Source organism: Brachyistius frenatus, unplaced genomic scaffold (assembly GCF_029030835.1).
Source record: "Brachyistius frenatus isolate BFR_SWC_R1_liver_20210118 unplaced genomic scaffold, ASM2903083v1 Contig_20, whole genome shotgun sequence".
Lineage (NCBI taxonomy): Eukaryota > Metazoa > Chordata > Actinopteri > Embiotocidae > Brachyistius > Brachyistius frenatus.
In genome coordinates this window covers 4,686,677-4,700,463 of record NW_027210619.1, presented here as the reverse complement: position 1 = coordinate 4,700,463, position 13,787 = coordinate 4,686,677, and the positions used below count along the sequence as shown (strand labels likewise).

The 13,787-nt window shown below is 41.0% G+C and overlaps 2 protein-coding genes across 3 annotated transcripts; both read right to left on the bottom strand.

The window, feature by feature from the left end:
- Nucleotides 1–6,381: 6,381 nt before the first annotated feature.
- snx10b (sorting nexin 10b) lies at nt 6,382–8,402 on the bottom strand. Its single transcript, XM_069696155.1, is given in 7 exon segments — nt 6,382–6,912; nt 7,165–7,198; nt 7,201–7,367; nt 7,545–7,646; nt 7,778–7,878; nt 7,965–8,051; nt 8,337–8,402. Coding segments are annotated over 7 exon segments (654 nt in total). The 5' UTR covers nt 8,370–8,402; the 3' UTR covers nt 6,382–6,782.
- A 294-nt stretch (nt 8,403–8,696) lies between these two features.
- Nucleotides 8,697–13,142, bottom strand: cbx3b (chromobox homolog 3b). 2 transcript variants are annotated; one of them, XM_069696157.1, is made up of 5 exons: nt 12,938–13,142; nt 12,416–12,556; nt 12,158–12,308; nt 11,557–11,726; nt 8,697–9,982 (listed from the first exon to the last, which is right to left on the bottom strand). In XM_069696157.1, the coding sequence occupies exons 2-5, from the start codon at nt 12,553–12,555 to the stop codon at nt 9,862–9,864; spliced, it is 582 nt and encodes a 193-aa protein (XP_069552258.1). In that variant the 5' UTR covers nt 12,556; nt 12,938–13,142; the 3' UTR covers nt 8,697–9,861. The 2 variants fall into 2 exon arrangements, with proteins under 2 accessions (XP_069552258.1, XP_069552257.1); XM_069696156.1 differs by having other exon boundaries at nt 12,923–13,141.
- Between the last annotated feature and the right edge of the window lie 645 nt (nt 13,143–13,787).

Genomic DNA, 13,787 nt, shown 5'->3' with positions numbered 1-13,787 from the left:
ATGCTTGATCTATACCACTTTAGAGAGGTAATCTTGATCAAGTTGTCAGCTGTTTCTTCTGCTCTTTAACCCGGTCATTCAGCAATAGATCACAGTGGGGCTTCATAGAGAGTTTCTGTCAGGAATAACGCAGCCTTATTTATGTGGTATCCCCTGGCATTTTGCAGGAAATGTATTACCTCTCCAACTGGCCTTATGTCAGCATTCCATTAAAGCCTCTTCCCCTTCGTCTAAATCTTAAAATCTGAAATAGACACTTTTTAAATGCAAGTCACTCTTAATTGAGGTCAGTTTCTGTTAACATAACTCATGGCAGCTACCAAATTAAGATTTCCTCGGCTACGACATTGTGAGAAGACATGGTCGATTTAAAGTGAAAGCTAACAACAATCATGACAGGCTGGTCTGAAAATTAATATTTCTGGAATTTGAGGTTTCGAATTTTATTTATTTTCGTGATCCAATATCTAATGTGTAATATAACGAGCTGCAGACCAGGGTTAGTGGCAGGACAGTAAATATGTGTGTAGACCGGTCATTTATTATGAGCACCACGCCCACTTCCCTCGCATGTTACGGGGTCTGCTCTCAGCTTGTTAATGGCCTTCTGTGCGCTGCAGACAGTGATGTCGAGGGAAGACCTGTATATCTTTAGAGCAGGAGACACAAGTGGCTCCGGTGTCTAAAAGTCACGTTTTCTGGCCCCAAAAACAGCACCATCAACCACCTACAGGACACTGCCTTAAGCACCATTACGTCCTGGCTGATATTTAATACTAATGAAGTGGTTATTGCTGCTGGGAGACGCTTGTCATCTCTCTCGCACTGTACGCATCGCTGATACAAACTGGTTTCATGTTCCAGGGTGTGGGATTGGCAGTCCAGGCTGTCAAGGCAAGGTAGAGCTATGTGCTGACATGTCGCTCGAGATAAATCAGGTTTATCAAAGTGACAGGTGTTTGTCCGCCCACTATAAACATCTCCCACACTTCACTCCTGCTCTGTCTCCTCGCAGATTATTTATCTGAAGCCTCTGTAATCTAACCCTGTTTACTCTCTTGCTTTGGCTCTAATATCAGGTCAGTGCTTTGCTGCTGATTTACTATACTAGTTAGGGAAGTGAGTGATGACCCTGGATGGTTTGGGAGGGTAGTTTGTAATCAGGGGAGGTCAGAGATGCAAGTGATGCTCTAACTGTAATTACAACCCTCTAGACACCTCACACCCACATACACTGCAGCTGTCAAGTCAACTCTGTGCAAACTGATGACCCCTCTCTCTCCTTCTTATGTCCCAACATTCAGGCTGCTGTCCCATCTCAATGTCAGCTCTATATAGCAGCTTTTTGTGAAACTGCCCCCTGACAGAGGAAGTGGAAGTATGAGGGTTGAGTTACAAGAGCTTGCTCAGCTAACTGAGCCACTGGATAGCAGATTGTTGCCACCACTGTCATTAAGTGTTAGCGCTGGTATGTGTCCAAGCAGAGGTCCTGCCAAGCTAACCTGAGCTAATTTAGTGCTCTGGGTACACATGGAGCTGCTCATCAGTCCAAAGTGACATGACCACACCATCAGGTTAGAGGTCAGCACTGAGGACACCGTGGTAACGTCGTTATTGTTAAGCCTGATTCGGACTGAGTAATTTATTGTTTAATTATTAAATTGTATTGCTTTATTTCTTAATTTATATTGTATTATTTGGGGACAGCATTTAGACAATTGTGTAAGGAGATAAAATACATTGTATTAATATAAAATGTTCAGGTATGTCTGATTTCACTGTTTAAAACTTAAAAAGAGATGAGGAGACTGAAAGCTCACTACTTTACAATATACAGCATAAAGCACTTTGAATGTGCTCTGTGTTCATTTCCTTTGTGTTTTTCAATTTTCCCTAGTTTTCACAGTTCTGTTTCCTGATACTGCTGTATTTATACTACAATCAATTAAAAACCGGTTGACTGCGCACAAATGATCTTGATATCATTTGACTGCTGAAATCAATTGGCTGTACTAGTGTTGATTTGAAGGGGGTGAATACTTTACTTTATCCCTATATATACAAAAAAAGTGAATCTGCTTTTATTTAAAACAATAACTTTATGAAACAAAATAAATATGGAGATGTATGTGTAACCAGAATAATCTCAGGTCAAAGGTCCACTCACTAGCTTCATGTGCTTTCAACTGGAGAGCTTTCACACTTGGGTCACGTGATGCACCCAAACCAGCCCCTTCTGCTGAAGAAGACCAGAGGTAATAATCTCACAAAGCCAGTATAGAGTTTCGATTGAAGATTATGTTGCTTACTTATACTGTTACCAAAGGTCAGGAATAAAAGTCCATGCTCGAATGACTGTGGACTGAACAGCATGATCACGACTGAGAGTTTAAACATGTTAGGTAAAGATCTGTCCAGGACTGCAGGTCTCCCGGGTTTGGCAGTCCACATCATTATACGTGCATATTAATGAATTTAACATAGACCTATTAATGCACCATGAATAATAATCATGCGAATTTAGGATACTCATTACATATGTATTACATGAGTAGCAGGTGGGGTAATTTGAGTAATTTGTGCCTATATGCAGACGCTGGGATGATGGACGGTGTCTGGAGAAGACAAGCTGAGCCGGTCAGTGGATCTACTGCAGAGTAAGGAGAATTTAGACTCATCATAAAAAATTTCTCCTTGCCTCTTATTTCACTTGGACATTTTTATCTTTTTTTTATTTTCTACCTCATTGCAACCGTGAGCAGCCTGCTGATTTACACACACTGGCAGTGAAGCTTGGAGGCCCCCAAGAGATGGTGCCCTCTACCCCTCCATTCTTTCCCCCCTTGTTTCTCCACCCTCTGTCGTCCCCTCGCTGCCACCGCTGGCCGTCTCTCCCTTCACTGCGATGGTGTCTGACCAAAGAGATCCCCCTCCACTCGTTACACATCACTAACGAGACATATTGTAAGTCTGGAGGGGTTGTTATGTGCACATGATCTTGTGACACACAGAGGGCCGTGGTCCCCTGTGCTAAGACACAAATTCATATAAATATGAGCAAATATGTATTATATATGTATATCTTTATGTGGTATGTGTATATAGTGTATCTTACAAAGTTCTTTACAGCCATTAGGACACTTGTTTGTAAAATATGTTGCTCTATGTTTGTTTTTATGAGGAAATATTTTGAATACATATAAAAACATAACCACAGTAGGCATGTTATCTTAACACAAGGCCCTTCCTTCTCCATCTGTTTTGGGCTGTATATGCCACAGGAGACATATGTGATTTTACATACCGCATTATTTCAGAAAATTATGAAGAAGTGATCTCGACTTTCCTCTTTCCCCCCCTCAGGCCTACGTGTTCGAGGCAGAGGAGCTAGTTTCACGCCGATCAGCTCTGATTCCAGGAGATGGGAAGCTGTTGCTTGCCTTGGTACAGTGATCACGCCTGTTCCCAGTAATTGCTACATCCACACATCCACACACACGAGGCGACAGCATGTGGAGGGGAAATAGCAGCTACAGCTATGCATAACTGAGGAAAGGTACGGCTGCTGGGTTTGATGAATGATGGATAGGTCTTATGTCAGCTCATATCCATCTGTGACATTTGAGTGACGGAGAAAAATGTTTCAGCCTTGAGGAACATTTTTTTTTTTTTTTTTTTTTACCAGATTGAGGCAGGTGTTAGGATCGGAATACACACCACAGCCACAGGCACACACAGTTACAAGGACAGATGTGACATCTGAAAATCCAGTTTTGCCTGTCAAGTTGTAGAATTTTTGTGGCCCTCAGTAAATCAACGCTCTTTGTTTTGGCACAAAATGTGTGAGACCTTGAAAATGTTCAGTCGAGGAGTTTGTTATTAACACCGCAGATAATCCCAAGCTCCCAGATCAGTTACCTTGCTTCTTCATCTGCCCCTATAGTGAATGTGGTTACCTTGCTCTGTAACAAACTGCACATCAACATCACTAGCTTGTTCTATTATCATTTCACTGCTGTTGGTGTATGATTCTGGCATCATTTCTTTGGGCCTCATCCTCTATCTATTGGCAGTGCTGCTTGGTTTCTCTGATGTCGACTCATCCTGGTTCCACTGAGTTGCAGTCACAGAGATTTAATATCTCAAGTGGTGCTGAGCTCCTATTGCCACTAATGGATCTGTATAATGTGGCACTTAAAATGCATGAGCAGTCTCTGATTTATCTGTAATTTGCCTCCACTGAAGCATATCTCCTTCAATACTTCCATTTGTTTTTAGCTCTGTTTGGAACCCTGATTGGGATTTCATATTGTTACATGTTTGCCAATTTGGTTCTCTTCACACATAAAATGGATTTTTGCTCTTTGTGATTCTGTGTTAATTACACAACAGAGGGAATAGTAAGTCAGGCATGAGATCCTAGACATGAGGTGGGGTTTATTTAAGCTGTCGTGGCAGAAAGACATGCTGACTTGGTCTCAAGCAGATGGGCATCTCCCAGAGGGGCCATTTTCCTTTATCTGGTCTTCTACAGTTTTATGTGTCAAACAATAAGCATATTAATCAGATTAGCTAAAACATTTTACATTTTACTCTGGTTATCCAGTGAAAACCCACCATGAAAACAAAGTAATTTTCCTACTTCATACATGTTTTCACTCTTTCTGGCCTCTTTGAGGACACACAACATGGAGCAGGGAGCTGTTAGCAATTGATCTGATGGGTTTAAACTTGTCAGTGTTGTCATGGGAGCAGAGCTGCACTGACAGGATAGGCTACAGCGGTTCAAGGTTAACAGCCAGTGGACCAGAGTCACAGACCATTGAAAGAGAAGTCAATACTCCTGGACAGATCAGATGAAAAGCAACAAAGTAAATGTTTCAATCCACAGGACTGCAAGCAACAAACGAGGCTTCGCTGTTGCTGTTGTTAATTGTTAACCAGGGCGAAGCTTGAAAGCCCAACAAGTTTACCTCTTCCCTTGCACATTTTTAGCATGTTAAACAACCTAACAAATTAGCTTAGCCATGGATTCTAATCAGTCTCCCTGATACATCCCACATCACTCTTAAACGTTTGGAAAGAAACCAAAATTAAGGTGTTTAAAGTGTTTTAATTATATAAAATGTAAGTATTTTACTAATTAATGAAACTGTTCGTAAACATTCTCTTTTGAGGACAAAAAAAAATAGTCTCATTTAAACATACTGATTCTTCAAACACCGGAATTGGTTTCTAGAAAAAAAAAAAAATTTAGGTTTTAAACTTTTGAAGAATGAAAATTCTTCAGAAATTGAAAGACAACATGTAGGTGACATTACATAGCATTTTAAAATGGTTGTGTGTTTTTCCGGGTGACTGAAGACACTGAAGGAAACTGCAAAATAACCAAAAAATTAATTTATTAAAAAATATCAATGATTGAGAATTTGTAACAATATTATTAAACCAAAAAGCTGAGATAGGTATGCCTTTCCACGTAAATCCATTTATATAAAATGGCCTTGCTTCAACACCCTCTGTGTGTTTTTTGGCTCTATTAGAGGCATATACCTTCTCTGAATAGCCAGCTAAAGCAAACATCTGCTGCACTGACAGCCTCAGTGCCTGTGTTTGACAGTGCAGGATAATTTCACTTCAAGCACTGACAAAGATGACATGTGCATACACTACATTAGCATATGTAGATGCACGAACACACGTCTACACCCCACACATCTTCAGGAGAGACGTCCAACCCCCAGTTTGAGTTTGTAGGCTTTCTGCTTCTCAGAGCAGAGAGGGTCTGAGGTGACATCACCTCTCTGTTCTCCAAGCCTATTGTCTGTTCCTGTTCTGAATTTATAATGAATCAGTGAGACACTGCAGAGAGAAACAGCTAATCTAATTAGCTGTGCAGATATGTCAGTTTGCCTTCACTGTTTTGTGGTTATTACCTCTGCATAAGCATTGTGGTGCTCTCTGTGAGAGCACACATGCACAGACACTCTAAGAGAAGTGACTGTAGTGAACCAGCCCATACAAATACAAAGAAAACAGGCAGAAAGGGTGGCCTGTCAGTGCAGCTGGCATTTTGTTCAGCAGGGAGCAATGTAGCCTGTCTACTTGGTAACCCTCAGACAGGAGTGGGCCCGTCGGGATCCCACAGGACCTCCTACCAGCCACACACCTGACAGGGGGACTGTCTGAAAACTCTGCAGAGACCCTATTATAAATGTCATACTGCTAAGCACTGCAGTGGCCACCAGATGACAAGCATCTCACACCCTACACTTTGTTAGGAGTGGGACTCACAGAGAGAGGCATTAGGCTTGCACTGCTTAAAGTATTACATTGTTATCTGCACATATCTGACTACTTTCACAGTATGAATGACCAAAATTCAAGGTGCTTCTAAGTTTCTTTATGAAGCAAATGCAGACAGTTGACAGTGAATATACAAACGTATAGATGTTACAACACTGCCATCTTCAGGCAAATTTTTTGCTACAACTTTGCAGCTCTGCAAATAGTGGAACACTTAAAATACAAAATATAAAATAGGGACATTTTTTGGACTATTTACTATCCATATTTCAAACTGAAATGTCTCACTGACGACACAATAAGCTGTGACTTTTTAAAGCAATTTTTTTTATTTTTTTTATTTTTATATATATAAATGAAAAACCATTTATACCATGAACCATGAATCCAAATGTGCAGTATGGCAGAGTAAAGGGTAGATTTCTCCTTTGTATATCCAAATGCAACTCCAACATTGTGCCAATAAGATAGTGTTTTCATGTGGGAGCAGATGAGAAGCTTAGCATTTCCTCCTGGCTTGTTCCCATGAGATCAAGTGATGCTGTGCTCTCTGCTTTGTTTATTGCCAAATCTTTAATCCTGTGTTCTGGATCTCTGCACTCTGAGCTGGAACAACACAGACAAGAACGGAGGATTAGATTTATAATTTGGTGAATTAGGTAGAAGGAGCGCTCATAGATTCTGTCCTGGGAAATAAATCAGCGAGAGTATATTGAAAAGCTTTGCCTTACTGCTGACAAAACAAATGCAAAATTACCTCTATCCTAAATACCTCTTTCAACTCTACAGTTTTTGAAAAAGCAGATTTGAGGAGAAAGATTTCATCACAGGGACGAGTAACGCATAATATTACAATACCTATCTGAGTCAGAGTCACAGGACATGCTGAGGTCAGGTGCTCCTCTGAGTGGAATCTTCTCAGGCCGCAGCTGTGGACGGCCTGGGCCACAGAGTAGTGCGTCCTTCCACCAGCACAGGCGTCCATCTTGGACACGCTGAGCTGTGACTGGAGGAAGAGGTGCAGGCAGCTGTCGGACAGCAGCAGCGGGTTCTGAAGGATTCTGAATAAATAGGGTGATAAACACATTAGGGTGGGTTTATGCAGTATTTGCCATTGGATGTGAGAATGTCAATCATGTGGTCTGATGTTTGTGGAACCGCTGCATATCAGCTTTGTTATGTTTGTGTTGTAATATGTCAAAGTTCAAACATTTATTGATCTCTGAGGTCTTTCTTACTCTTCCAAAAACTTCTGGAGACCCTTCATGCGATCAGTGATCTGCTGGCTGTTGTTCAGACTGAAGAAAGGGTTTTTGGGGGGCAGCTGTGGTAGCTGTACCCTGCAAAAAAATAAGCAACAACAAAATATACAGGAAGCATTGAGCAGATTATTTTTTACATGAAAACAAAGTAAATGGCCCCTATTGTTTTCACTGAAATTATAATTTGAAATTGCACTGATATGACTTACATGAGCATTGAATTTGCCTGTAGTTTCTGTCTGAGCCATACAAACTCACTGTACCTCCTTCTCACTCTGGAGATCTTCTTGGTGAAGCACACGCTGTCTGTCTAAAACAGGACCATCAGTGTGACACATATTAGAGGAAGCTGCCGTAAAGGAATGTAGATATTTAAGTGACTATCATTTTACTTACATGTAAACAAATTTCATAGTCCATGTAGGCATGCCAAAAATCATTCTTTTGTATCCGCGGGTCCCGCACCCAGACACTGATGCCCTGCTGCATGGAGAAGGAAAGAGACACTGAAACTAAACGCTCTTATGAAAAAGTGGAAGGTTTTTATTGCCAGATAGAGGAAGTGCGATGAGCAACAAAACAAGAATCATGATGGGAAAATCCACCCGAGTATCCTTTCCTACTCAGTACAAAAACAGATTTAATTTTTAAGGCTATACCGCAATTTGAAGCTTCTGAATTTAACACATGGCTTCTTAAAAGGGCTATTATTATTAAAAAAAAATTAGATAAATAACATGAAAGTTATAGAATCAACTGTAGACCTACCTGACTCACAGTGTTGTCAGCTTCCTCTTTCATTATTCAGAACGTCACAGTAACCTCAAATCAGAAGCGTAATGATGTGCTTAGCACAGCACTTATGACTTTTCTTTCCCACTTTTATTGTCCCAGAGCAAAGGTTTCAAAATAAAGTCACAAGACAGAAATAAGCTCCTCCTCATAACTGTCTGATCAGACCACTAAACTCCCAAAAGAGGAGACAAAATGATATCAAATCCTTTACTAAACACTTTTAATAGCCTGTAATTTAGAATCAATCAAAAAACTTATTAGACGTACATGATTTTAAATGTACGGTCATCAACTTGGACTTGATCATTTGTTTGAGCGATGTGACAAATGTGATCACAAAGAAGAAACATGTCACAAAAGGTTTCTTTTATTCACAGACTTCACAGATCTATGGTCAACAGTTACAGTAGTTCAGTAGCAGATGTGTTTTAGGAGGTTTAAGGTTCAGCTGAGTGTCCCATAACAATCATGGGAGATATGTCGGGTTAGGACAGTGCCATCAGGATACAAGTGTCAAATACACAAAACTGTATGATTACAGTCAATTACAGACAATTCAGTGCATAAATGGACAGTCTTCTATCTAAAGTGCTACATTTAACAATTGACTTACCCATTGTAGGTGCACAAAGGTTATTTTTAATTGGTTCAAATCTCAATAGATTTTACTTTTTATTTAAGAAATAATGTGACCTTTTGAAAAATTTGACCAGGACTTCACTTTGGATAAAAGCACCAAATAGTTACATAATTTAAAAAAAGTTATAGTTCAATAAAGAGGAGAAGAAAACATGTGTTACATAGAAGCTGATTGAAAATATGGGCAATTTCTGGTGGGTAACATTGGTTTTTAAATCTGACATTAACTACAGGGGTCATACAGAGATACAGTATGACACGGTCAAATCTGTAGCTAGAAACACCTCACATGATACGAGTTCAAACAACAAGCGTTCGAACAACAGCTTTACAATCATTAGAGCTAAACAAACATGGACTGAAGATACAGCTTGGACAGCAGTTAGCTCACTGTGCCCGTTTAGTGCTAATGCTGTATAAAGCCCACACTGAACAACCAAACACGCCTCCCAGTTAAACATATTTGGAGCTATAAAAGGACTTCAAATACTAAATTACCCATAGAACAATATCTTAAAGACAAAACACGTCCACAGTGATTGAGTCTGCTACATGATGTCACAAGAAAACAGCTGCAACAGGTTAGTCTGACCTCAAATCAGCTGCTCTACACAAAAGGTTAGTTTCAGTCTCCATCGTGATCTCCTCAAAGCCACAGAGACCTTTTTGGGCACCACAGAGCAGAGAGCACTTCAAATCCATCTCTGCCGAGGATCTCGCACCTGCAGCGGGATGCGATTTCACACAGCGTGCCTCGAATGTCAGCTGAAGGAGGACACTCCATGGAGGTTAAACTAAACTTCGGGTGAGAGCGCAGCTGTTTATCGGTTCTCCTCTGCATACAACCCACACACACGGTTTACTGCTCCTCGTCTCCACAGTGCCAGGTCAGCTTCTGCTCGTAGAAGTCGATGACCACCTGGGGACATCTGGCGCTCGCTTCACGGGCCGGCAGCAGTGCCACGTCATCGGAGTTCTTCCTGTGGGGAAAAACACGGGAGAAGATGAGCATTGAAATGGCGTCCCACCTTTTAATGTAAGTAAAATGTTTGAAGACATTTCAAGACAGTTTAGTACGGGTCATTATCACACTTTATTAAAGTCAATTTCAGATCACTGTCGTTACAAAATATCCAATAAATATTCTATTTACAGGGGCACTAACACTATCTAGTATTGCATTTGCTTTTAGCTTTTTGTGTGGATCAAGCTCTAAAGACATAGATTTTAGTAGTGTGAATTTTGAATAAAAACAGCACTGCATTAGGAAAAATACCGAGGGCTGAGTCTGTTGCTTCAGGTACGAGTCAGTAATAGATCTATGGCTCTGAAGGCTAACCAACACTGCACAGCAGCACCTCTCCGAATGATTGCATTGACTTGCAGCACGAGTTCAGCCAGATTCAGTATTTTTGGAAGAACAACCTTGGGTTTGTTTTTCTTTTTTTTTTTTGCCGGAGCCGTCTGTGTTGACACCCTCAGAGCCGATGCAGTTGTTTTTCCTGCGGCGCTCTTGGCGGTCTGAACATCGCTGAGACCATCTATGCATCTTTCAAACTGCACACCTCCTGTTTGTTTAAAAAAATAAGCTTTCTATCAACAACAACAACAAAAAAATCATCGCTTCCAGGCCCAGTAACTTAAACAAACCTAACAAAGCCCCTTCAGCGACACAGAAGACTTCAACAAATCTTTTTTTTCAGACTATGTGGTAATCACTGTGACCAATAAAATCTGCAAAGTTCCCCTTTAAAGCGACCAATAGTCATTTAGAGATGAAAACATTGGTATTGTGTACAGCAACTCAAAGGCCACTTTATTAGGTACAGCTGTACAGTCGAGAGCAATTCAAAACAACAGTTCTGCCATCAAGTCACTGTAGTTATAAGGCAGCACTGAAGTTATTGTGCTGTTGTCCTGGACTGCATCATAATAAGAGCTGTTTGTGATATTTTGACCTCATGTTTATAAATTGGATATACAAAAATATGACAAACATCTCTATATGATACTAACCGTGACCTCATTAATGAACATAATCTTTGAATTTCCACATTCCTGACGGTGTCATCGAAATCTGAACATCATGAGCTTCAAACAGGTCCATGTTGGCAGAGCTGTTGTATTGGCAGAGCTGTTGTATTGGACTGTACAGGTGAACATAATAAAAGGTCCACTGAATGTACAGCTTTATGGTCGAGTGAAACGGTGACACCAAAGCACATCTGCTGTGGTTAGAGGTGCTCTCGACAATCTGTTACTAATCTGAGGAGTCGGGAGGTCAGTGGCGATGACGTCCAACTTTGTCGACCTAGTAAATGATCCATTCACATTAAACGTTCAGGAAGTCGAAGTTTGACTGCTTACGAGCAACAACAAAAGGATGACACACTCTCATAAATCTGACTGGATAATTTGTTTCATTTCATGTTGTTTTATGGCACTGTATTTTGAAAATGCAGATTGCAGCTTTAAATATGAACATTTGCCTTTTCTTTTCGACAAACGCTGGCATTCATTCGAGGACAGGGTAAAGAGGAAGCAGCGGAGTTACCATTTCACAAGGAACATGAGTTCTCCCTTTCTATCTGTGGAGCCGATGATGCATTCAGGCTCGAGGTAAGTGCTGAGGTTAGTGGGGCCGTCTGACTGCTCATCATCTGGCGGGAGGATGTGGTCCTCACTCTGCACTGCGTGAGCTTGTTGCTGGGACTGCATGCAGGACTGCAACAAAAAGTACAAGGATGAAAGACAGAGCATTTCGAAAAAGACAACATCCGCATTTGCAGAAGTGGTGCTTTTTACTGTACATGCCGACTGTGGGAGGAAAAACCGGAAAGTGAACTACTTTCACTTTCAGAGGTATTGCAAAACTCACCACCTTCACACACCATTTAGTTTCATATTCAGCTGTAAAAGTAGGACCAAAATCTGCCAATATGCTCAGAGTATTTTACTCAACTCCAGTGCAGTGTGTGTCTACTTCTAAAAAAGTCTAACTGTGAACCTAAAGTATAGTGCTCCATAAAAAAAGAAACTAATAATATGCTTTTTTTTTCTTCCTTTCTACAGATTTAGGTGCAGAAGTTCTGTGAATAACATGGAAACAACACATACTTGCAGACGTTCCACCGCTGCATTTGTCACAAACTCACAATTTCCGTCTCTTGCTCTGTCATTTCTTCTTTGGGAACAAACTCGTGCTCAGTTTGCGCCTCCTCCTGCGAGATGTGGGTGTTTCTCAGGAACTCCTCGATGAGTTCAGGACAGTCCAAATTGTCCTCAGGTTCCCACGTGTTTTCTGCACTGTGATTACATCAAAGAGAGGGGAAAATGCACTTTACAATCATAGATAAACAAAACGCTACTCAATATAGGCATGCATGTGACCGTTTCTGCAACCCCTCACTTACTCTGTGAAGCCTTTCCACTTCAGGAAGTATTCCACTCTTCCATTAAAGATTCTGCGTAGAATTATTTTCTCTACCACAAACTCCTGCACAACTGTAGTCTCCTCAGTCTTCCTCTGTTTGGCTGTCTGCTTCTTTCTCATTCTGCCACGATAATAAAAGGAGAAGGAAATGAACGAAGGCCGGGGGCGTTTACAAGAATATAAAAGAACAGAAAGTGGCACTGTGGAGTCAGAAACAAAACACTTGGATCGCCCGACTGCTGGAACAACGAGGTCAGTGCTCCGCTATGCCCTTCACACAACGATCCATACACTTATTATAGCGCTCCACCTGCTGTTTCTTTCGGGAGCGAAACACAGTTTCCTCAGTCCGAAACGCAACACGTTAGTATCTACACGAGTCGACAGTTTAGTTACGAGCGCATTTTGCAGACAGAATCCTAAAAACATGAGTGGAAACGTGCCCGAGTGACGCGAAACACGCTATTTAAGAACAATATGCACGTACGCTTTCGGTGTTTACTTAATTTCGACGGACAGCCGGCTGCGGTTGTCGCTCTGCTCCGCTCTGCTTTGTGCTTGTCGCTGGAAACTACACGCGCACAGCGCCGTCGACGCTGCTTGCACAAAGCAGCGCAAACGTGTCGGTCGGCGTGTTTAAATGAGCTAAACAACTTTTCATGAATGAGTTAAAATTAAAGATGGCCGTTGATGCTCGGAGGAAGTGGTTGCCAAGGGAAAAGGTCATGCCAGGAAAACCGGGAGGAGACGACGGGGACGCGCAACACCGCCGACCAATCAGAGAGCAGTCCGCTTGTCCGTCCCCGTCCAGTGGTCCGGAACAGTCCTGCCACCCATGGGCTTCAGCGGGGTATGGCAGGGGACTTCGTGCACTGTGTTGTAGGCTGTTTTACCGGGATTACACGCTGGTTTCCAAATTTGTATCATTCTATTATGAAGCAGATATGAAGTCCAATGCTTATTATGTATTAATCTATAATATAATATAATATAATATAATATAATATAATATAATATAATATATACATTTCAGGTACAGTGTGGAGGATATCACTTAATTTCTAGTTTATGTTACTTTGCACTGCTATTCCACTACATTTCAGAAGAAAATATAATTATTAATTACTTTTACTTTTCTCTACATTCATTTCACAAGTACTGGTAGGCTATAATATGTGACTTTACAGCGAAGGATTTTACTTATCAAACACGGCATCATCCAAGAATATCAAAAAGTCTTGCGTATTAAATGATACATCAGTACGTAGTTAGAATTAGTTCCACCTTAACAGCATTACAATGTAGTTTAATGCATCAAAAATAATAAATATGAAATATAGCCCACATATCTG

What these genes read in the sequence shown, in the direction of transcription:
- cbx3b (XM_069696157.1), bottom strand. Translation starts at nt 12,555, where the DNA reads ATGAGAAAGAAGCAGACAGCCAAACAGAGGAAGACTGAGGAGACTACA. An exon ending in CAGAGCAAGAGACGGAAATT is followed by an intron (nt 11,727 to 12,157) that starts GTGAGTTTGTGA and finishes TTTTTGTTGCAG; the next exon opens with TCCTGCATGCAGTCCCAGCA. An exon ending in CTCATGTTCCTTGTGAAATG is followed by an intron (nt 9,983 to 11,556) that starts GTAACTCCGCTG and finishes TTTTCCCCACAG; the next exon opens with GAAGAACTCCGATGACGTGG.